The sequence below is a fragment of the Lissotriton vulgaris genome, chromosome 1_1, assembly GCF_964263255.1.
Source record: "Lissotriton vulgaris chromosome 1_1, aLisVul1.2, whole genome shotgun sequence".
Taxonomy (NCBI): domain Eukaryota; kingdom Metazoa; phylum Chordata; class Amphibia; order Caudata; family Salamandridae; genus Lissotriton; species Lissotriton vulgaris.
In genome coordinates, this window is record NC_141685.1 from 743,228,313 (window position 1) to 743,253,322 (window position 25,010).

The 25,010-nt window shown below is 44.7% G+C and overlaps 1 protein-coding gene across 2 annotated transcripts in view; it reads left to right on the forward strand.

Moving 5' to 3' along the window:
• Positions 1-210: 210 nt before the first annotated feature.
• The window catches only part of CACNA1E (calcium voltage-gated channel subunit alpha1 E), a 1,936,751-nt gene continuing 1,911,951 nt past the window's right edge, over positions 211-25,010 (forward strand). Inside the window, exon 1 of one of the 2 annotated variants that reach the window (XM_086955515.1) lies at positions 211-667. In XM_086955515.1, the coding sequence (XP_086811641.1) occupies positions 225-667 (443 nt within the window). In that variant the 5' untranslated portion in view covers positions 211-224. The remainder of the gene's footprint in view (positions 668-25,010) is intronic. The other variant, XM_086955507.1, reaches the window with a different exon arrangement.

Here is a 25,010-nt window from a genome sequence, read left to right on the forward strand (position 1 = left end):
CACCTCTAAGGTGTAAATGTTAAGCATTGTTTTCACATCTGAGATGAGTGACTACCTTTGCCCTCTAAGGAGAACTGGTCATACTGATTTGAGCAGAAAGGCGAAAAATACAGTGATTTTTATAATGCTTTGGTAGATGAATTTATTTAGGTAATTAATGATAACATAAAGAAAGATCTACAACTGTCTTTTTCACCTCTCTTGTTTCAGAGCGATGAGTACTGATGTTGCCCATGATGCCAGGATTAAGCTCCTGTTCGGCCAGCTCCCATGCCCTGACCGAGCCCGACCCTGTAAGCCTGGGCGCATCCGAGTTGGATGCTGATTCTCACCGGTACATCCTGGCCCTCCCTCAGACGGAAGCCTGGCACAAGCATCGCCTGGCCGCTCGCTCTTGCACCCTTCTGGAGCCAGAGACCCTCTCTGCACCACTGGTGTCACGGACTGCCAGCTGCGATGCCCTGTATGAGCTGCGGACCCGGGATGCGGAAACTGAGTTCCCCTTTGAGGGCAGCAGCATGTTGGAGGGGCTCAGTGGCGAGTATCCTGTAAGCCCTCACACCATGAAGCGCCGCCGTGGAGGCCTGATCGAACAAAGGGACATCATCAAGGCCCACGAGGCACACAAGATGCAGAGCACGCCGCAAGCCCGGCGCAAGGAGTGGGAGTAAGTATCACACAATGGGTGAGTGAAGTGAATGAAGCCATGGGTGGGGATCTGCATCCCAGGAGCACCATCAAAAAAAGACAATACATTTCCTAAAAAAATAATAACAAATGTGGACCGTTGAACTTTGAGGCTTCAACTTCTTGCTCAGTTGGTGTAACTTTGAAGATATCAACCTTGAAAAGCACCATTAGGAGAGCTACTTGGTTTTGTAAAGTGTGAAGTGAAAATGTTGATTGATAAGGACAGTGAACATCATGTTTGTTTATTGAGGAGGCCTATTTGCTTAGTTAGTATTGGCCAAATTGGAGTATACCCACAGAAGTAGAACAGCTATCAAGAAGCTGTAAAGAATTACAACACTGATAATAAAGCACTTTGACAACATACTTTTTCTATATAAAGAAAAAAACCTATATCCAAATGTCAAAACATTCTTTGCGATGACTCCATTTATCTTTAGTTAGCTTGGACAGTGCTTTGACTACACAAACGTACTTTATAAAATCACTAAGGGGGTCATTAGGATGGAGGATTTTCCGCATCCTCCGGGCCGGCGGAAGCCACCGCCGGCCCGGAGGATGCGGAAAATCCTCTGCGGACCCACCAGGACCCACCGCCACATTAGGATGGCTGGTGGGTCATGGTTTAGGTCCGCAGCTTTTCCGCCGCGGCTGGCTTACAACCGCGGCGGAAAAGCACTAAAATGGTGAAGGTGTCTCTTAGACACCGTCAGCCAGATTAGGATGTGCTTGGGAACATGCTTTTCCGCTGCGGCTTTTCCGCCGTGGAAAAGCATGTGTAACTGCACTGCAGGGGCCCGTTGTGGGCCCCCTAGGTGTAGTGGGGGGTGCACATGGGGGGTACCTATGGTACCCCCCTGCATTTGCGTGCACAATGCAGCAGGCACCGCGCGGTGCCTGCCGCTTTGTGCACGCAAATGCTGTGCATGCATTTTTAACATTGCTGCGGGTGCAGCTTGAAGCTCCACCCGCAGCAATGTTAAAAATAGAGGATGTGACCGCCACCCTGGCGGTCACATCCTAATCTGCACAGAGGGAACGCCGCAGCCCATGCGGATGTTCCCTCATGCTCTGGGGTCGCGGACGGACTCAAGTCCGTCCGCGATCCTAATGACCCCCTATATCAGTAATGATTCATTATCCATTAATTTAAACCTACCAGACACCTTCCAACTCTATGCTGGCCCTATTTAATTCACTACCAACTGGTTCCAACTGGTTTGAGAAGTCTATTCTATACTAGTCTGTAGCACTTGATTTTGTAGAGATTTTGAGATTTATAGATTGTGCACATTGGGGACAGCCGTGCCAGTGCACAAATGCAGCTAAAGTTCAAAATCTAGCCATGAAGCCACAGAGAAATTAATAGCATGGTGAAAAAGTAGTCAAAACCCAAATTTCAAAGTAATGCACTCCACATAATCATAAGGTAATTGGAATAATTTTTTAGCTGAGTTAGCAAGGCTTTGCAAAGGCAGTCAGCAGGGATGGTTTGTGTACTGTGTACAATAAGAAATGGCAGAGTGCACTATATGGTGTGAAAGTACGAACCGCAAGGTTGTAGAATATATATGTATTTCTACCTTAAAGTTGTTCCAACCTATTAACAGAACTGTGGCCTGCTTAGTTTTTGACCCTAATAATAAGGACAGTGAACATCATGTTTGTTTATTGAGAAGGCCTATTTGCTTAGTTAGTATTGGCCAGATTGGAATATACTCACAGAAGTAGAACAGCTATCAAGGAGCTGTAAAGAAATACAACACTGATAATAAATAATGTGATAATGTGCCTATCCCAGTGGTGCTTATAAAAATATTTGGGTTCAAATGTGTATGCGGGGTAGTTAAGTGCGTTTGAGGGAGGATTTTGTTGAAGCTGGTGGTGCCATAAGCCTAGAGTTGTTACTAGCAATTTTGGACAAGTGGACATCCCTGGAAAGGATCGACGCGTACCTTTTCACTTTTTAGAAAATCGTTCTCACATTGATCCATGCAGCTAACACTGAACTGATGTGAGCAACTTTGAAAACTATATTGGATTTATAAGCTCATACTAATCTGAGGTAAGGAGCTGAAGTCAGTGATGATTAATGGGTATTTGCAAACGTTTTTTATTTGGTTTAATTATTTTTTTTCAAAAGAATACAGGTCATATGAGAAATATCAGTGCAGGAGTATACAACACATGAGCATCATCCTAATGGGAACCCCCCAATTTTTTTTCCAGTCAACGACCTCAGGAAACAAGATACAGAACAACAAATTAAACAGTGCACCATCACCATCATCGTGCATCTGCACATAGTGCATGAAAAAACATTTGGGGTCTAATACATATTCTAAATGGGGAAGGGGGGCGAGTATGTATGAGAGAAGAACCACAGGGCGGCGCACCACCCCCTCACTCATTAAAGATTCAAACTGCCAGGAGTGTCCCCTCTTGTGTTCCCTGAGCTTCAATGTCCCCAATGTTGTCTCTTTGCGACAGAGGTCTCAGGGGGAGAGTGGGAGGAAGGGGTCCACCAGCCTGTCTGGGTCCTATTGGGCAGCGTTCAGAGTAGGTGAGCTAGTATACCTTCCCTATGGTGAGTCGGCGTCTGAGTCATTATCCCTTTCAGCGTTACGGTCATGCAATTTTTCAATCATACTACCCCAGATCTCGCGATCCCGTTCTGCATTATTGTCAGTACGGACTCTGCAAGTCTGCACTCCTCAGCCAATGTCCACTCCAGAAGGTCAGCCATTCACTTGGTCTTTACCAGGGGTGGGTAGTTAGGCTAGCCCAATGTATTCCTATGTCCCTGCGGGCTAACACCAATCCCAACTGAGCAAATCTGTACTGTATTTTTTTACCCTTAATAGTAAGAGGCAGTAGCCCTAGGAGACATTGTCGGATCGTGAGTTCTGCATTCACTTTTGTCACCTTGGGCACCACCTGCAGTATCTCACCCCAAAAGGGCCGCAGTTGTGGGCATTTCCATGTGACATGTCCAAAATCTGCTGGGAGTGCACCACAATGTGTGCAGCACGCGGGTCGTGTCGGATAGACCCTATGCAGGCACTGTGGTGTCAGGTAAACCCTATATATGCAATAAAACTGTGTCATTTTGAATCTGGCGTTACTGGCCACTTCATGTAACTGCAGTAGGGCCCTCCTCCATTCACCATCTCCGAGTGGGGTCTCCAGGTCCCCATCCCAAGAGGTGCATTTTGTTGCAATGTTAATTTGTCTGTCTCCTTTTAGGGCTGCGTTTAGGCAGCATATGTTACTTTATGCGGACCCGGTATCCAGGGTCACCTGCACCACATGGGATTCTACTGGCTCCTCTGAGAATAATGTCCAGATCTCTCGAGCCATACGTGAGAGACACGCGAACTGCAAGATCTGTCCCCAGTCTATTCCAAAATGAGTTCCCACCTCCTCCAGGGACATAAAAACCATATTCAGAAACAGTTCTCCTCTGGCAAACCCCTTCCAGCCATTTTAAGAAGACATCCATTTAGTCCTGTTACCGTATGTGCACAAAAGGGGGCAGCAAAGAAATCAGAAAGAGCTTGGTGTATGGCACCCGTCTCAACACCTGCATGACTGCCCATTCCCATGCCTGTGCCTCCTGGGTGACAACAGAGGGAGCACCTGCCAGAAGTCCACGGCCCCATATAAGTAACTTACTGAGCTTAACCAACTTGTTAGGGCTCGATAGTAGTTTCTTTTCGCAGTTAATGCCGTCCTCGCACCATAGAGTGGCGTACTGCAATAGACCCACCAGGTAGTATAGTTTGAGGTCCAGGAGAACAAGGCCACCCTGGCAGGGATCCAACTTAAGGATCTCAAGGTGGACCCTGCTCCTCTTTCCCGCTCACACCTGGGACACCAGCAACCCATCGATCCCCTGGTACAATGAGGATGGCAACATACGAAATAAGTTTTGCATTGCTTAGAGGCAGCAGGGCAACAAGAGCATCTTGTTTAATGCTACCCGTCCCATGAGTGATAGCGAAAGAGTGGTTCGATACTGCACTGTCATTTGTTAAAGGTAAACACACCGGTTATCTTGGAGCAAGAGTTGTTCATCACTCATTGCTTCTTCATGAGCCATTCAAATGTGCATATCCAATGCAGAGTGTCAATGACAGACACCTCATTATGATCAGTGTAGCTCATCATGTACATCTTTGTAGTGTAGTAGGGCATGTGCTTCCATATATCATGCCTGCTACACAGTATAATATCTTTTGGATGTCTAGAAGTTGAAATAGTAAAGCCTCTTCTGATAGAGACTTCTAACCGCAGATTCCTAACCTTAGAATATTCCCCAAGTGCCAGGCTGCATCGAAAAATATTCAGCAGTACCTCTGCACGCTGGTAGATGGCAGAGAATGGCTCTATGTCGGCGATGTCAGTGTCGGAAGTGATGTCGCAGTGCCCATATAAGTGCCACCCCAGCACACTGATATCAGTTTTTTTCTTTCTGCTAAACAGCGCAGATCCGGAGAGTTAGCTCTGTCATTATTTGACCAACTTTGTTCAACCCTTTTTTGAGCAATTGCTCCCACTGTGCTAGGGACATGCCCCTACTAAACCTACAGGGTTTAAACCATGTGAGGAATGTCACAGACAGATGTCTGTGTATGATTCCGCACAAGAAAAGCAAGTTGAAGCGTTCTTCTGCTTTGCTGTTCAAACACTGTACTTCTAGGACCTTCTACAGCACTCCACTTCCAAAGCGGCATCAGGACCAGCTCCACACTACCCAGAGTTTCCTGGCACTGAAGTGACTCCAACCCAGTAAAAATAATTTAACTACACCATGCACTCCATCGTTGGGCAACCAACTCCCACTTTCGCGCCTTTGGGCCCCATAGAGCTGAGAGTGCCCCAGTTGGGTTACTGCTGGTGATTCTGCCCCATCAGTATCTGGGTTCTCTGGATCCACACCTTGATCTGGACTGAAGCTGACATGGGTGCCTTTTTCCACCTCGGCTCACTCCATTCCATGGCTGACCCCGACGCTGCTCGATGACGACCTGCTCATCCGTACCCCCTACTCTGAGCCTGCACCACCCTGATGCCACTTGTTATTGTTGCTGGAGCCGTCCAGGCCTTACCAAGCCCTGGGCTTTCTGCCACTGGGTAATCCCTTCTTCCCTGCAGGACAAGATGAAAAGGAATGGTTATGTCCTAATGAGGAGGACCTTGATCCAGCTGAGAACTGGTACGAGGACCTGGGTGATGCCAGTGGGTTGAACACCTTCTCCAGACTCTGGCATGATTTGCCTTCCAGGCCTAGTTTCGGAAGAAGGTGCATTCTTCACCACTGTGATGTGCAGGACAGCAAAGGTCCTTGACCTGCTCCTGCCTGCGGTTAAAGTCAAGACATATGTCTTGAGTGAGGTGCTTCAGCCAGAAGTTGGCTTGGCTGAGCTTTGCTACCTTTTAATGAACCCCTCACTGTCATTCTCCTGTGGCGTCCACTTCCCAGATGTACCCTCTGGGACAGCAACCTACCCAGTTCTTTCATGGATGGGGTCAAGGATCTCATAAAGGAAGTGGGATCCAGGATGAGCGAGCTGTCCAGTCCCCCACCACTCCGGCAGCTGCAGCATCTAAGTCCCACATTGCCATCTGGTTGGCAGCAGGATAAAGCACCACCTGCCCAAATGGTCTGTAATTACTTCCAACATTTGGGCAATTCTGATTGTGCGAAGGGGCTATGCCCTCCCATTCATGGAAATCCCTCCGCCTGTGCCACCTCCTAAGATCGGCTGACGGAGGATCACCCCTCCTTGTTCTGTCAGGAAGGGCAAACTCTTTTGGCCTATGGTGCTACCGAGAGAGTGCCTGAGCCAGGAGTAGGTCATGGTTGCTATTCCTGTTACTTCCTGGTGCCAGAAAAGTATGGAGGACTCCGTCCTGTCGTGGATCTGCACCCTCTCAAAGCCTTTCTGCAGAAAGAGAAATTCAAAATGCTCATCCTGACTTGCAGGACTCTTATTTCATTGCCTCAGCGATGTGTGAGAGAGATTGTGCTGCTGCATCATCCAAGTGCACTCAGTCGGACAGTGCAGCTGCAACAACAAGCTCTGCCCGAGTGGACAGTGCAGCTACATCAATGAACTGTACCCATCAAAGAGTTGTGCCACGCCAGAAGTCTGCATCACCGTAGACCCTTCAGCCCAAACCACCATCTCACAGGAAACCTAGAGGGGTTTAATCATCAGCAAGAGGCATGTGTCTGCACTGGAGCCCTGCATGTCTGCACAGACACCATGCATCAGCCTTCACTGTTGCCACCGGTGGTCACGGTCTGAATGCAGGAGAACCTTCAGCCAGCAATTCTCTCCTGGGAAATGAAGCGACCCAGACACATGCTGCGGGTCCCTGCCAGTTACCAAAGAAGTACTGAGTGACCCTCTGTGGTGAAAAATAACAATTAGGAACTGGTGAGTGAACTGAGTGGACAGACTAGTAAAAAAGGGTAATCTACACCACTGCCTTGATACCTACCCAGATGAGCTGACACTTAGAAAGGGAGGTACCTTCCTAGCCTACCCAATGACCACCTGGGAGGATGGGAGTGGTAGGGCAAGGCCTAGGGCCTAAGGAAGAATAGCCCCAGTGCCAATGCAGCTTTTGCACCTGCAGTCTGTTCTGTGGAGTATTACGATTTAAGTGTATTAAAGTACTATTTTTATCAAATTAAAGCAGTGGATTGGGCAATCTAGTATCATATTACTAGGTGATTGAAGAGCTCTGAGCTTGAGCACCGCCACAAACCTTCTTGTGAAGCTTGTTACTCATCGCCAATGCTACCAGTGAGAGTCAAGTACTGATGCTTTGCAGAGGTATTCGAGGTTGAAGCCCGGAACATCAGAGGCAAATGACTCCAGTCCCAACAACTGATGTCCAGTAGCCTCCACATGCCCGGTGGCCGACCGGAACGGGGTCTGAAATCAAGTGTTTAAAAATATCTGGGCTCAAACTTATGGTAAACTTGTTTTGCCACCAGGCTGGACTGGAGCTTTAGGAAGAGTCATCTGGGTATTTAATGGGACAATTGGGTTTGGGCTAGGGGTGACAAGAAGAGTTGGGAAGAAGAGTTAAGAAGTATGTTGTAGTCTTTCTGTGTTATGAAATAAGTTCTTTTGTTATTATGAGGTCATGAGTACCATACTCAAAAACCAACTCGGGGTAGATAAAAGGAAAGAATGGAGATATGGGACACGATGGAAATGAGCAAACGTGTTTAGAAGTCTCAGAATGTGTAAAGGGAATATTATGATGTTAAACCTGAAGTGAAAGAAGTTAAAGTGAAAGTAGAACAATTGTATATATTAAAAAATATATGGATAAAAGGTTTCTAAAGTTGAAAGTGTGTGCACTGAGCCAAAGACGTTTATTCAGGTGCTTAGAAACTCTGTGAAATTGAAGGATGGGAAAGTGTGGCACATGAGTAAAAAAGCTTTTGCTTGAGACAATTGTGTTACATTTTGGTTCTGAGGAAGGTTATGTAATTTGTGGCTGAATGAGATACTGCATGTTGAGAGTGGGTGTGAAAGGAATGCAGCCCCACTGATTCAAGAGGAAACAAATAATACTAAGCTGTTGAATACACAAAGGAATTTGGGTGCACAGAGGAATTACATTGTTTTAGGAATTTAATAGCTTTTGCTTGAGACAAGTGAGTTAAGTTTTGGTACTGAGGAAGGTTACTTATTTTGTGGTTGGATGAGAATCAGCATGCCAAGAATAAAAATCAAGCACCAGGTGGGGGTTTTGGAAGAAAAATTAAAACACTTAAAAACTGGAATATGTGTGTTCATACTTTCCTAGGTATTTACTAGGTCTAAGCATATGTTGTTTATTGTCCAAGTTATTGCGGATTGAGATTTTTGCATTTTCTTTGTTTGTTCTATTTGTTTGTCAATTTATTTTTGTTTTCTGTTTGTTAAGGAGGAATATAGTCTGTAGTAAATGTAGGTAATTCTATTTTTAATTTTTTTCCTCCAAATTATTTAAACTTTGCCTAGCTTAGTGTTCCACTTTATTAATGGAGTTGTGTCTAACATAGTGTTTGTGACACAGCTGTTTGGGTTCAAATGTGTATAAGGGGAAGTTGAGGAAGTTGGATGCAGAATATTTGGAAGACAGTGGTGCCACAGGCAGTGCTTCATTTGAGCCAGTGTTTGCCAGTGAGGGGCACCAGAACTGATTTTTGGAAATCAGCACTTATTTTTCTTCATCATATATTTACAGAGAGCAAAAGAGAGTAAAACACACAGTTTGGAAAGACAAAGGAAGAGAAAGACGGAAAAACATCACAAAGGGAGAAGCAGGAACCTGCAAGAGCAAGAAAAAGAGGCAGAAAGTGTCTCGTAGTGAATTAAAGACTACCAGCCTTGGTAGTCGGCACGCTAAAGGTTAACTCCATCAGCCGCAGGCTTCTGAGCAGAGCTTCGAGCACTGGCAGTCTTTCTTTTATAAATTAAGTACTGACCACAGGCCACGGGTTGCTATTAGCAATAAAAAAACGATACACAAGATGGTGTAGTGTTGTTAGAGCACAGTCTCGGTGGACTTTGGTTGTAACTAGGTCTGGTTTCTGGTCGTATTGCACTATAGAGAAGCTACCAGGAACTCTGTGAAAGCGCAGGGGACTGCAATTCAAGTAAGAAAATAAAGATTGACAGATAAATTATAAACAGTACATTCGTCATGAGGCATGGTGACTAAAAGAAGTAGGCAGTTTGAGAGAGACTGTTTATCTGAAACTGCTCAGCCTTAAATAATGTCTGCAAAAACATGTAGGCGCATCAGCGCAGAAAAGTGGAAGCATGTTTGAAACTTTCTGTTATTGCACTAGATATACTTCTAGAAAGCAGAGAGCCTTCAGTATTCTGTGTAGTGCACCCGCTTGAGTCCTCTCCTTGGCAGAATGTTACTGATAACATGCATAACTTGGGCACCTCTATTTGACTCCTCGTCAGTCCCATTTTGGGAGTTTCTCAAGCATACGAAATTGGGGGGTGGGCCCTTATAAATCAAGCTGGGTTAGGCCGCCTATGAAGGACAAATGAAAAATGTATCCAAGCTGCAATTTTGAACTAGTTTAGTCAAGGTCAGCCTCTCTCTGGCTGATGTTCCCTCGGTTTTTGGCGTTTCCTATGGCAGCAATCGGAAATGCCGAAAACAGAGGGCGCAGAAGCCGGAGAGACACTGATCTTGGCTAAACCAGTTGAAAGAAAAAAGAAACCACGTCAGAAGTCAAAAACAAACCAAAAACATTTGGCAGACGTTGTCCCAAGAAGCACAATATACAGGGTGAACTGAAAAAAAAAATGAGAGCATAACCAGTCAGGGTCCTGGGGAGAACCCACAAACAAGAACCACGTCGACGGATGTAGTTGGAGAGCTGTAAACTTGACCCCATAAAAAAAAAACTCCTGGAACATGACGTTTAAGCCATTAAAGGTTCTAGCAATTAATACAGCATTGTCTGCATGTAGTAATACTGGGTCCTTTCCCTTGCCAATAAAAAGGGTGTCTGAGATTTTGTTTGAGAGGGCTGAGCCTAGTCCATTGTTATGCAGAAGAAATAAAATCAGCTTGTAGGTCAGAGTGTAGAGCCCGCAGAATTTCCGCTAGGCCACTATCCACTCCCAAACTGGTTAGAATCCCTCATACAGTTTGGATCTTACCACACTGTCGAAGGTGCAGGTCAGGTCCATGATGGCCAGGCAGATGAGCCTCGCTTAACAATGGTAAATTTACTAAATTATAGGTGCAGATTCAAACATTGATCAGAGTCACATTGTAGTTATAAACTCTGTTAAGACTTCACATATAAGATATCCCAGGATTTTTCATATCTCTGTGTTGTTTTTGATACCAGCTGGAATTAGGGACCCCACACATGTTTTTTTAAGTTTAAAAAGCTTTATTAGATTAGATAAACAAAGTAAAACATCAGTTCAAAATCAAATGGCAATGAAAACAATTAAAATAGTATTACAATGTAACAATATGCAAAACAATCCCCAGAGGGGATATAGAAACTGTACCAAGGGACAAAGCTTTTAAAGGTATTTTGATTTGTGGGTGGGAGGGGAGAAAGAAAATGAAAGGAAAGGGGAGAAAGAAAGAGAGTAGAAATTAGAATACAATTACAATACTTGAAGTAGATATAAGGAAATAAAAATGAAATGCATTAATGAATATCATTGAAAGATAAGGGAAAAGAGGTAAAGTTCAGGGAACATGTCTGGAAAGGAAATCAGTTAAAGGCAACCATAACAAATCTTTTTTGATCAATAAAGGTACAGTGGTGGCAAAAGCACGATCGAGCCTATGGTGATGGCATAACAAATTCCAACAAGCGTTATATGAAATCTATGAAGTGTCTTTCCGATTGGTTGTAATTATCTGAAAAGAAATAGCTATGTAAAGATCCATAAATGTATGTACATTACAATGAACATTACATATAGGCGATGAACCACTCAAAAAAATATGTACAATCTCGAAGGGGTGGTCCATGGCTAAGATGTCATTTAGTTTTGACCAGATGCGAGACCAAAATGACTTAACCAGCGGGCAGTGAAAGAACATGCAGATAAAATTGCTGTTATATGTGAACAGGACCAACAATGTGTGGAATCAAGTAACTTGAATTTATGCAAATCAGAAGGAGTGAAAAAAAAGTCTATTATAAAAAAAATAAAAAGTCTGTGTGGTGCTAGCGGAACGGGAGACAGTATGCATTTTAGACCAAATAGTGTTCCAAACCTGTAGAGAAAATTCTTGAGCTAGGTCTCTTTCCCATAAAAATTAAATGTTAGATTTGAGCCTATCAGTATTGGGCTTGGAAAGTATTTTATAGATAGCAGCAGCTTTGAGAGGATTAGAAAAATCTGGTGGAGGTGAGAGAGTCGGGACGAGGGTGGTCAGGGAACCAGTTTGAAAAATAATAGAGGTTAGGGCATGTTGAAGCAGGGGGAACTGGGAAGAGTGTGCGTTAGAAAGATGAAAAGTGTCACGAATGTCTGAGAAAGTTCTCAAGGAACTATCTTTAAATAAGTGATCATAATTAACGACACCTTTGTCAATCCATTCTTTCCAGAAAAGCGCTCTGGTATTAATCTTAAGAAATTTGTTATTCCAAATCAGAGTTAAAAAGTAGAGGTTAGCTTGTGAGAGATAAGATCGGAACAATGAAAGAGCTAGTGCTTTAGAGTGTTTAAATATGGAGGAAAGAAACCTCTTTGGAGGTTGAGATAAGTGAATAGCTGTAAGGAAGGAAAAAGGCGCAAGTTGAGCAAGTTCTATTGAGCTCCAGGCTGTTAAGGGAGGAGGAGATGAGTCTGTTAGAAAAGACCAAATCGGTTTTAGAGTAAAGGCCGAATGAAATTTAGAAAGATTAGGAAAATTAACCCCACCTAAATCTTTGGGTTGTTGGAGGCGAGAGAGAGAAATTCTAGCTTTGCGATTATTCCATAAGAATTTTGTTAGGAGATGATTAATAGTTTTGAAGAAAAAATGAGGGAGAGAAATAGGAAGCATCCAGAGACAAAAGTTGACAATAGGAAGTTGCATCATTTTAATAGTTGCTAGCCTCTCCTCCAAGATAAGAAAAGTGGTGACCAACTATCTATGAGTGAAGAGACCTTTTTAAGTATGTCCTTATGATTGAGTTTGATGGTGTCTCTGATAGTGTTGGCATACCTAAACATTTAATATGTCTGGGATTCCATTCAAAGCCAGAACCCTGGAACATATGAGGAAGGCAGAATTTGTTAAGAGGTAAGACTTCAGATTTGTCTATATTCAATTTGTATCTGGAAACTAAAGAGTAATCATGTAATAAAGAAAAAAGTGCAGGTAAAGAAGTGGCCGGATTAGAAGTATACATCAAGATATCATCTGCATAAGCAGTAAACTTAATCTCAACATTCTTATATATGAAGCCAGTATAGGATGATGAGCGTCGTATTTTTTCCAAGAAAGGTTCTAATGCGAGGATGAAAAGAAGGGGAGAGAGGGGATAACCTTGTCTGGTTCCTTTATGAAGTGAAAAATACGGAGATTGAGTGCCATTGACCCAAATAGAAGTAGAACGATTAGAGTACAGCAGTTGAATATAAAGAATAATGTGGGGACTGAAACCATGATATCGCAACGCTTTAAACCTAAAGTCCCAACTGACCCTATCAAAGGCCTTTTCAGCATCTAATGTAATAGCTGCAACAGGGGAGTCGATCTTTGAAGCAAGGTGTATGATATTAACCACTTGGCTGCTAATGACAAGGGTAACTCGTCATGCACTGCCCATTCATTTCAATGGAAATCTCATTATAAAGCTTTCTAAGCCTTAGCAGCCAAGTGGTTAAGGCGAGTTCCCGAGTTATCGGTAATAGATCTACCTTTGACAAATCCAGACTGATAGATATTGACAAGATCAGGGATGACTTTATTAATACGAATGGCTAGAATTTTGGCATACATTTTACAATCTGTATTGATTAAGGAGATGGGTCGATCATTTTTAAAAGGGAAGTATCTTTGTCTTTTTTAGGAATTAGGCAAAGCATTGCCTGTGTGAAGGATACCCTAGATTCACCTTTAGCAAGAAAGTTGTTGATCAAAGAAAGTAAATGTGGTATTAAAATATTTTTAAAATGGTGATAAAAATGCACAGTAAAGCCATCAGGACCAGGTGTTTCGTCTTTAGGTAGAAGAGAAATAGCATTAAGTAATTGCTTCTCTGAAATGGGAGTGTCAAGGGATGAGAGATCCACAAGATTATCAAGGGATTTGGGGATAGATTGAAAGAAAGAGTCAATTTGTGCAGAAGAAGGATTGGATTCTGGAGTGTAGAGGGAGGAGTAGTATTGGACAAAACAGTCAAGGATTTTAGCATCAGTGGAATGACGAACCCCCTGAGAGTCGGTAATAGCTACAATCTTAGGGGCGGCCGCCCGCCATCGCTGCTGCAAAAGGGACCGCCTGCCATAGGTACGGCGGTCCCGCAAAATGAATTAGGATGCGCCTGCCCCACTGACGGGCGCATCCTCTATGTTTACATTGTGGCAGGTGACAGCACCTGCCTCAATGTGCGGTGCCTGTCACCTTGTACATACAAAGGCAGGGGGTACCATAGGAACCCCCCAAGTGAGGTACCCCACTCCCCCTGGGCCCGCAACGGGGCCCCAAAGGCATTCTCCACCTGTCCTTTTGCTGCGGAAACTCCGCCGCAAAAGACAGGCATCATAATGCCCACGGCGGTGCCTGCACGGCACTGCCTCCATTGCCCCATAGTACCGGGTCCCGCAAGGCGGGAGGAAAAGGACCGCCTTGCGGGACCATAGAGGACGGTCTTTCCATCCGCCGCGGTACCATTCGCATTCCCACTGCCATCCCAACTCGGCGTTGGGAATATTGAGGTTGATGGCGGGCGGTACGCCTCCGGCGGTCCTCACCGCCGGCCCAACGGTGGCGTACCGCCCACAACCGTAATGACCCCCTTAGATTTTTGTTTTTTGATTTTAAGATAATTTGCAAGTGATTTGCCTGCTTTGTTACACCCTCCATACATTGTAGCGTTACATTTAAGAAGATTATTGGGAGCAGAGTCCCAGGAATGTTTATTGTATTGCATTTTCTCTTTGATAAGAGAAGAAAGTGTGTCAAGGGAGTTAGTGGTGAAGTAAAGTTTTTCAAGTTCTTTAATTTGTTTAAGGATTGGAGTAGATTGTGAGAGGGCGTTTTTCTTCTTTTGGGATACAAAGTCAATAATACACCCTCTAGCGCCAGGCTTGAAGGCATCCCAGATAAAGTGAAAGTCCGAGGTAAAGTTAAGATTATTGTGGAAGAATTCGTCCATGAAAAGCTTAAAGTGCTCAATAAACTGGGAATCTAAGAGGAGAGAGCTGTTAAAGAGCCAGCGCCGAGAGGCGGGAATAGGTGAGGGATAATCCATATCTAAAATAACGGGAGTATGATCTGAAATAAGAATAGATCCTAATTCTGAATTAGTCATAAATTGGAAAGCATGTTGGGTGAGGAAAATATACTCAATACGAGAGAGTGATGTATGCACTGGAGAGAAAAAGGAGAATTCAAGTGAGTCAGGATGGGATATTCTCCAGGAATCTATAAAGCCTCTGGAGGATATGGTTTTATGAAAGGATTTTTGCATCTTGTTGGGAACATATCTTGTTTGTGATTTACGATCCAAAAAGGGATCCATGAGGTGGTTACAATCACCACCCACAAATAAATCATCAGTTGGATGTGAGGAAAGAAGTAAGGAGAAATCATTCCAAAAAGTTAAATCAATACCATTAGGACCATAAATGTTAACAATAGTATCTAAGAACAACCATCTCCCATTAGTGTCATGAAACTCATTTTGTAACTGAACAGTCAATGATTTATGAATTAAAATTACAACACCATTTTTGTGGTTGACAGCTGGAGAGCAAAAGGCTTCTCCTACCCATTGTTTATGCAACAAAGACAGATCTTGTAAAGTAAGGTGTGTCTCCTGCAAGAGAGGAACTTGACACTTCAATCTCGGTAAATGAGAGAAAATATGTTGCTTTTTAATAGGGTTTCGCATACTTTTAACATTCCAGGAGATAATACGAAGACCACTCATTCCTGAAAGGAGAATGAGAATAGGGGAAAGAAAGTAAAGTAGTCAGAAAAGAATAGAAGAGTAGGAAACATTATAAAAATTATGTTGAAAGTGTTGAAAACAGAGAAGAACAAAGGGAGAAGAAAATGATCCACATGACCACCATTGGGAAAAGAGCCAGAACAGGTCGAGAGAACTAGAAAAATTCATAGGCAGAAATAAAAAAGAAGAAAGAAAATGTAGAAAGGAGTAAATAAGAAAAGTGTAATCAAAGACAGGAAAGAAAAAGAGGTGCAACCACCACACAAACATGAACTGGAATAGGTTGGGAGAACAGTAGAGTACTGAAATAAGGAAGAGGAGAGTATAGAGTGGGATGTATCATATAGATGTTGCCAAGAAAATAGAGATGGAGTGAAAAACAAGGAAAGGAGCCAGGAAAAGAATGAAAGGAGAAAGGGAGAGAAAGGAGAAGAAAAATAACTGAATTGAGAATAGGCAAAGGGGGGGGGGGGGGCAAAGTCCCCCAGAAGAAGACATCAAAAGGAGGATGACAAAAAGCCAGGCGGCTTTAGCCATGAAGGATAACTGAACAAAAACATTAATGTGGGAGGGGGGCAGCGAAGAACAAGACAACCGCACGAGTAAGAGGATAGGTCACCGTATAATGCTAAAAAAAGCAATTGAAAGGGGAGTCTGAAGACTGAAGGCAACCAAATGAGACAAATGAAGGGAACTTACTAAACACTTAGGGAAAACAGCAGCAGGATGGAATGCACATTACAGACACTGAGACAGCACGGATGGAAACCTTCTACAACAACACCGCATCGGGGCGATCTGTGGAGCAAGAAAAAGGGTGAACAAAGGACACATTATTACTACATTCTGCATACTGAAATAAAATGAAACAAGACACAACAATAAATCATTAACAGAACGATTAGGGTTTGCACAATTCCATGAGTTCTACTTTGTGAGTGTGGATGGACTTCCATAGGTCGGCAGGATCTTCAAAGCTAAAAGTTCTGTCTTTATAGGTCGCTTTGAAGAAACAAGGGTGGATTAAACCGTAACGTGCATTCATGGATCTCAACGCAGGTCTGAGATCTATGAATTCCTTCTGACGTGTAGCAGTAGCATCTTGGGTGAAGAAAACTTGTGACCCGACCAAAGCATCTGCTTGTGTTGTTTAGCAGCATGAATAATCGTCATAAGGTCTGAGTATAGAAGAAAGTAAGCAATGATACCTCTGGGTTTAACTGTAGTAGATGTCATTTTTGGCCCCAAGCGATGAGCTTGTATGTTAAAATCCACAGATTTTGGGAGACCATCAACTTGAAGAACTTGAGTTTTCAAAAATTGGATAAATCAGACCCTTCAGAACCTTCCGGAATACCATAAATGCGGAGGCTGTTGCACCAGTTACGATTTTCCAAATCCTCCGTGACCTTTTTAAGCTGGCTGACCTCTTTGGTGAGGCTATCAACACTGGCAACAACATCCTGAGCATCACTGATCTTTTGTTCGACATCAGAGGGTCTCATATCAAGACTAGACCATTTGTCATCCAACCTCTGAAGAGTAGCAGCAGTGTCTGTCATGAAAGGACGAATGAGGCGCAATTCCTCCATGATGTCTTCTAGAGTGAGAGGAAGCGGTGATTTAGACGGTGAAGGCAGATCCTTTTTAATACATTTACCAGAAGAAGCATTGGTCTTCTTACGACCGCCTGAAGAGCTCCTGTGAGCTTTATTTGAATGCGTGGAATCCATGGTGGATATAATTAGACAGGAAGACTACAGACTGAAAGTATCGCAACAGAGAAATTGCAGATAAGGGCAAAATGGAGGCAACAAGAAAAACAGTACTAGTGAAGAGGTGCTGGAAGAAAGTATGAAGCAAAACCAATGCTCCTTTTGAAAAAGAAATGTCAAATCCTCAACACAGTGCAGCACTGAAAGGCATTTGAATGTGAGGTATGGAAAGCGCGCACCAGAAGAACAGTGAAGTATTTGTAAAATAGTCCAACTGCACAAGAGTGACCAAAGAACAGAGAATTGGACCATACAATCTGGGCAAACTGGGGACATTACATGAAGAGTGCACGCAAACCTCTCTTGTCCTTGTTTAATTGATTAATTGCAGTCCAAAAATACATGCATAGCACTGAGGAGAGCCGAGGAGCAAAGAGAGAGAGTTGAAAAAAAGCCTTAATATAGCTTAGCATGGGTAAGATAAAAAAAGGCCTCCTCTTTATCAAAAGGAACTTGCAGCTAGAAATTCCCATGAAACATCGCAGCATGAAAGAAACGAAACGCTGCATAGGAGTGTAATTAAGATGACGGCCGCTTTCTGAGGAAAACAGTTTCAGCTCATTAAAGTGTCAAAAAGACCGCGTTTTGGTCATAAAACTTGCCATCATGAGCCTGGCCACTTCCGATGCCCAGATATATCTTTTCTGTACAATTGCGCTGGCGGAGCACAACCCCTTCTTCTCCGAATCGGCTCGAACGAGCGAAGCTCTTCATGTTGCGGCTATCTTGTTTTGCGGCGCCGCGCGCTCCTGGGACCCCGCACATTTAAAGTGAGTCATTTATTCATGAGTGTGTCTGGATATATTTATAATATAGCATCCTGCATTGGAAGAAAGCCAGTGAACCCCCCTTTTGGAGGTCTTAAGGAGTAAATGCCTTCCCATTCTTACTAATGGGGTGGGCATTTGGGTTATTACAATACCAACTCCCCCTAGAGGGAACAGAACAGGGTGCCTTGGTGACTCCTGTGAGTTCCACCGTGCCGGTTCAACTTTTATTGTGCAACAAGAGTTTGGAGTTGAATACGTGCCGGATATTATCAAAATGTGGTACGCAGTACTGGCAAACCCTCACGCCTCATTCAACATGTAGGTCATTGTAGACTGCCTCTCATGAGAAAGAGGAATGAAAATCCCCTGGTTAAAATATATTGCATTGGAATTGACAAACCTGGTTAGGCTAGCCCTTTTATCTAGTCTTGCAGCCATGACCAAGTCTGATTTGGTTTAGGTCAAGAATACCTGTGAAGCAATGAGGCATCATCAAAGGAGGAAACCGAACTGTCAGAAATTACCAGTAAGGAGCATGTGATGCTCCAAACCACATTAGCCTTGGAACCGTATCTTGAGTGGGTCGAGACCACTTGGGACAGATTGCTTTTAACTAGATTCAGGCTGGGCTTTGTGAGAAGGAACCTCTGTTTCCCCTGGAGTAAATTTATCCAATTTATGTTTTAATTTGCACATGTGATGGATCTTGTCCCCAGAGTTTGCTTCAATGTATCTTTTTTGCCAGTTTTATTCTGTTTAAATGTTTACTTACCCCTGTTCATCCGTATTCCAGTGTTTACTACCCCTCACCGTGCCCCTCCCCCACCCCCCTCACCGCCCAACGGAACTCCTTCCACGGGCCGCTACTGTCTAAACTAAACGATTTATAATTCTAGCTTCAAGGGTATTTAGAGTAAAACGGTGTGGTGCTTCCCTGGTTTATTTGCAACAGTTACATTTCCCTTCCCTATGTGCAAATATTTGCTCCTTTTTAAAATATACTATGCTAAAACAAAAATCTATGTTTTTTTGGCACCGTATGCTGCTGAACTTATGAGGTAGTTTTTAATTCACTTTTTTGTAAAGTGCCTGTGCCATGTTGTGATTTTTTAGTTTTCAAATTTTTGAAATTCCAGGAGCTATTTTGTATAATGGAATGGTTTTAAAATGTGCTTATGCTTAAAGAAAATCCTTTTCATTCTTGAACTTTATGTTGTCAGACCAATGAGGTCTCGCATTAACTATTTTCCTAAAGTGCTTAAGCCCTGTTTCTGCTGTTTTGAAATATTTCAGTTTTTTAGCTGTATCCTGTATAATGGAATGATTTGAAAATATTTTTGAAGTCATTGTGATGTACTTTTATGGTTGCTTTTGTAAACACAATAACGTTTTTAGATTGATTGATTGATTGACTGAGTTAGGAAGTACTATTATTAAATGCCAACAACAAATTAAGTATATGTCACGGCCTGGCATCCCTTGTCACTGGCCGGCAGCCCTTCCAAATCTGCAGTTTTTGCATAACAAAGTTTATTTTTTACACATAGCACAATCAATCTTCCTGATCACATTCAGTGCTTAATTGTGTGGGTCCTTACAGGGAGTGGGCACCGGATCTTATTTTTCGAGCCAGGAACTCAGGGCCTCATTTATGGAAAGTGTTGCATCACTGCGATAAAACAGTAATGCAACACTTTTCACTGCACCCTCCTTGCAACACCATGGAAGCGCTGTATTTACTGTACGGCACTCCATGTCTCAAAGAGCAACAGATGCGTTGGGAATCCTGATGTATCTGTTGGCACAAAACTCACGCATTGCTCGACTTGTGTCGTAAGCATGACGCAAATCCAGCAATGCAGGGGGGAGGCTTATACACATTGCATTGCGTCACTCTTACATCTGCTACAAGGCAGGCGTAAGGTTTTGATGCAGTGGCGTCCTAGAATTCACTGTGCCACTTCAACAAGGTATTCTTGCGGGGGGAACGCCCATCCTGCATACATTATACCTTACAAAGGTATAATGTGGCATAGGGGTTTACAAGGTGACGCATCCTCCTTGATGCGTCACTTTGTAAATATGATGAAATGTGATGCATTGTTTATGCCTCCGCTGCATCACAAAAAGTGACGCAAAGGCGGCTCAAAAGTGTCACAAGGGGCTCATAAATAAGCCCCTTAGTTTTCATCATTAGATTTTGACCCAGAGCAAGAGAAAGGCACCTGAAGAGTGGGTTAAGGTTATAGTGTATGGTACTGGAGAAAAAAGGCATGAGGTTGAAGCAAGACTAGAAAGCTTTGTTATTAACCAACCACAGCATTGACAGCAATGTGACGGGCTCCTACTTTGAGTTCCGGAAGTTTTATTTTTTTACAAATGAAGCAAAGGGTGCCTGCAGGGATGTATTGACATTTTATACATGGAAGAAGGACCGAAAAGAGAATGAAAATGCTGCAGGCTGGAAATAGAAAAGCGAGCGTGTTAATGTGGGGTGGGGGGGGGGGCAATTTCTTGGATAAGGTGGGAATCCATTTTTCACCTGATGGCAGCATACATCACTTGACCTTAGTTTGTACATTTATTTATGTTGGAATGGACCCTTATATTCAATTTCTGTGTCATAATTAATGTTTCTTACCTTTGCCAGTATCGTGCCCTACGAAGTTGTTGTCATGGTGGCCATCTTGGTTTAAGAAGGATCTTGAGTTGAATCAGGTTAGGCTGTTGTCTGAGTCTTCATAGGAGGCATTTCTAGAGCCCGAGAAGTACCCTGGAAAAGGCCAAGTTCCCTATTGCTCTCTCAGTTTAGGGAGAGGGCGACAACACTAAAAAATGCCAAATTCTTGTCAGGGCCTGGCTAGTAGACAATACTTAAATGTCCCTGTTGCACTTCAAAAGGCCTTGTCCTGTTTTGTTCTGACTTTGATCAGGTTATTTTTCGATAGTATACTCCTGATGGTTTGGAGGAGAGTAGGTACTTGCCTGTGTTTTGTAGCAGGATTTTCTAGGGGCTCAGTTCTGAGTTGGTGAAGTCCCCTGTTCCTTCTGAGTGGTGCTATTAGTGTGTCTTAGAATCTGAGTGCTGCTCTGGAGCAAGCCAAGCATTTGCCAGAATCTGTCAGGTGGCTTCCTTAGATTCAGCAATTGGTACTGGAAAATGCTTAGTTATTATCAGAACCTGAACAGCACTGCAGATTATTCTAGGGTCTGTGTGCTGTGCCCGAAAAAGGGGCTCATTAGGATGATGGATGGACTGGAATCCGTCCGCCATCGAGGCGGTGACTGGGACCAATTGCATTGCCATGCGGCGGTTCCGCACACCACATTAGGATGGGACCGCCACCATGCCGGTCACATCTTGCATTTTTAACATTGCGGCGGGTGCTGCTGCCAGCAGCACCTGCCTGCAATGTTGAAAATGCATGTTGTGCATTTCAGTGCACTACGTGGGAGGCACCACATGGTGCCTGCCACGTAGTGCACTGAAATGTAGGGGGGTACCATTGGTACCCCCAGTGCACATACACTCCCCTCCCCGATTGGGGGCCTGCAACAAATTCCCAAACAGGATCTCCACCAGCTTTTTCATGACGGTGTCGTCCTCATGGAAAGGCTGGCTCACAGCTTGCTTGAGAACAACAATCCTAGGCAATCTAAAATATTCAACTCTAGATAGACAATCAAGTAAAACAATACAGTATGCAAACTAAGAACAGTAGAGAGGCAATAAGTGCAAATTAAACCTTCAAGTTTTAATAATTAATTAAGTTTAAAAAATCTCCAGAATGGAAATTACACAGTATATTCCAGTTCATACATATAAATCAGCATTATTTGTATACAGTCAATGAAAATTAAAATACATATAGTAAAAAAAGTGGCACTAAAGTCGTAATTTTGTCTCGACGCGCGTTTCGGCGTGTAACACGCCTTCTTCAGGAATAGCCACAATGTTTTCTTTCTTCAAAATAGCACAGGGATTCAGAGAAAACCTTCCGTGTATAATTGGAGGAGGAGGAGTCTGTTGGTACCTGTACAGATAGAATTTGGCGCCCAAGGTAGAATCCAGCGGATAATTGTTCGTAGTTAATTGCTTGTAATCAGAAATGAGACTCGTTTCTATTCGCACTTGATTGTACTTTAAGGCTTTAATAGCGAAGGGCTTTTTAAAATTACCTGATGAAGGCAGTCTTCGCTGAGGAAGCTCAATGAAGTAGACAATGTCGAAAAATATTATAAGCGGTAATTTCGTGGTGGCTGTAATACACGCAACAGGATAATGTGCGATATATTGTAGACCTCACGATCTGATAAAGTTGCTTCGGATGTTCGAATCCCGCCTGGCGGAAAATGGCCATTGGCAACTCTAGATTCTGTTGGCCTACAGAATCTAGAGACGCCGACGGCCATTTTTCATTTAGCAGATCGTTCTGTCCATCAATTTGTGTTTTTTGCAATTTTCACCCCGAGTGGGCTGGGTATGCTCGGACGTGAGTCCCAGGCTCTCCTCATCACTGGAGTCAAGCTATCCAGGCTGAAGAAGGCTGATAGCCAGAAACCGGTCCTTGGATGCTTGATTCCGGTCTAGGAAAGACATGGCTTGGTAGTTCGGGCTGGACTGTTCCCATGAGGCACAGGGTCAAGGCTGATTTGCATATAGCCATTGTCTGACCTAGGGTGGTGTGGAGTGCAAAAAAACGATGGATTTAGGCCCAGATCTTTGTACTGGGGTGAATGTAAAACATTGTTCTGCATTCTGTCCATCAATTGTGTTTTTTGCAATTTTCACCCCGAGTGGGCTGGGTATGCTCAGACGTGAGTCCCAGGCTCTCCACATCACTGGAGTCAAGCTATCCAGGCTGAAGAAGGCTGATAGCCAGAAACCGGTCCTTGGATGCTTGATTCCGGTCTAGGAAAGACATGGCTTGGTAGTTCGGGCTGGACTGTTCCCATGAGGCACAGGGTCAAGGCTGATTTGCATATAGCCATTGTCTGGCCTAGGGTGGTGTGGAGTGCAAAAAAACGATGGATTTAGGCTCAGATCTTTGTACTGGGGTGAATGTAAGACATTGTTCTGCATTCTGTCCATCAATTGTGTTTTTTGCAATGATATATGCGGCATGATTGTGTCTAGTGTAGAAGTGCCACTTTTAGAAGTTGGCATATTTGTGTAATTTGTGTCTGGCGTGTGATTGGCTGAGGATGGCTGGTGAGCCTGGCTCCAAGAGTCTGGGAGGGTCTGCCCCGGTGGTGAATGGAGTGTTTAGCATGCTGATGTGAGGGGAGGAGTGAGCCTGGGCCTGCTTGTGGATTGACCGTCTGGTTTGAGGGTCCTGAATGAGGCTGGGTTTTCCCCACAAAATGCTGGCTCCACCCCCTGTGGTGCGCCTGATGTCCCTAGCCTGGTCTGTGAAAGGAGTTCCCTATAACCAGTTGTAGCTGGTTCTCACATTGCCTGTACCCTGCTAGACAAAGGATTTTACAGTATAAAAAGGGGCTCTGTCCCCTTACAAAATGTTCTTGTTTCTGACTTGAATCCTGCCAGGGGTGTGCTGCTGCTTGGGCTCAGGGGAAGGCTTGCCTCCCTGAGCGCTGCCCTGCCCCTGGATGCCTGATGGACTTGTCCTGGACCCCTGAAGGACTTTTTGCTGGACCTATGGGCCTTTACTTGTCCTCTAGCGCCTGGGAGTGCTTGATTTTGGCCCCCAGCGCTTAATACCGCTTTACTTTGGTTACTCTAATTCCTAGGAGCGCTGTTTTCCTGTCCGCTAGCGCTGGGAGCGCGTTTTTGGGTCTCTAGCGCTTGGGAGCGCCTCATGTGCTTTAGCAGGTGCCCACCCTGCGTGTTGTGCCCCCAAGCGAGTCCCGCATCGTTTGATAATGTAATTTACAACGGGAGCCCACCCTGTGCTTTGGTGAAGAAATCGCCGCCGTGGCCTCGGCAGCGCGACCAGAGTCAGTGGGCTCGTCAGGAGGGCCGCACTGCCATTGGCTGGCCCCAGGAAGAGTTGCCGCGCAGCCATTGGCTGCCTACCGGAAGGAGAGAGCTGCGTCATCACCGGGGCTCCCATGAGTGAGGGAGAGCCCCGGTCTGCTGGTAGAGCCCAGCCGCCTTGCCCAGCCGCCCAGGAGGAGCCCCTGTGAAGGGGGGGGCTCCACAACCCGGCGCGAGGACAGGCAGCACCAGAGCGGGACCAGAAAAACGAGAGGATCCCCCCCCCCACGAAGCCGGTGAGTCGAAGCCGGCTGGGGGGGAGAGGGAGTGAGAAGGGACTCTGCCGGTGCCTACACCCTGAGCGGCCCCACTTGATAGCGGGCCGCTCCCACGGTTGCAGGGCATTTGTTCTTTTGAGTCCCCCAGAGGGGGGGCTCCACCGAAGGCACCAGCCTCTGTTAGAGACCCCCGAGAGGCTTGCGCAGCCCCTTTGATGTCGCTTGATGCCGAGTCCACAGAGGGAGGACTCCAACGTTGGGGCCACATTTGAGCAGAGCCCACGAGGCTCACGGCGCCACCTTTGTATCTAGAGCCTTGAGAGAGGCTTGAGGTGCCCCACATGTTCCCGGGTCCCCCTTGAGGGACCCCACCACCCAGTAAGGCTGCATCCTGGTTTTGCGAGCCCAGAGAGGCTCAAGGGGGCATTTCTTTGTGTAGAGCCCCGAGGCTCCCTGCCCACATTGTTGTTTTGCGAGCCCAGAGAGGGCTCTTAGGGGGCAAAGTTATTCACAGAGCCTGTGTGGCTCCAGCTAGGCGCAACTTTTGTTCTAGGGCCAGTGAGGGCCCTGGCGCAGTTTTGTGATTCCCAGCTGCCCAGCAATTAGTGAGCAGCTGCACCTTTTAGGCCCCTGACTTTTGGACCCAGGGCGTCCTAGCCCCAACAAGGCCAGTGCCTAGGGACTGCCACAAGTGGTGGCTTATGTAAGTTTTTGCGCTATTGAGTTGCGTTCTGGCACCTCTGAATGTTTTATGCATCATGTGTCTTCCTTGTTCTTACACCTCTGAATGTGTTGGTTATACATCATGTGTTTTTGCTGTGTGCGTATCTATGTGATGGTAATTGCCTAATGTGAGTTTTGCGCAATGTGATGTGGTGC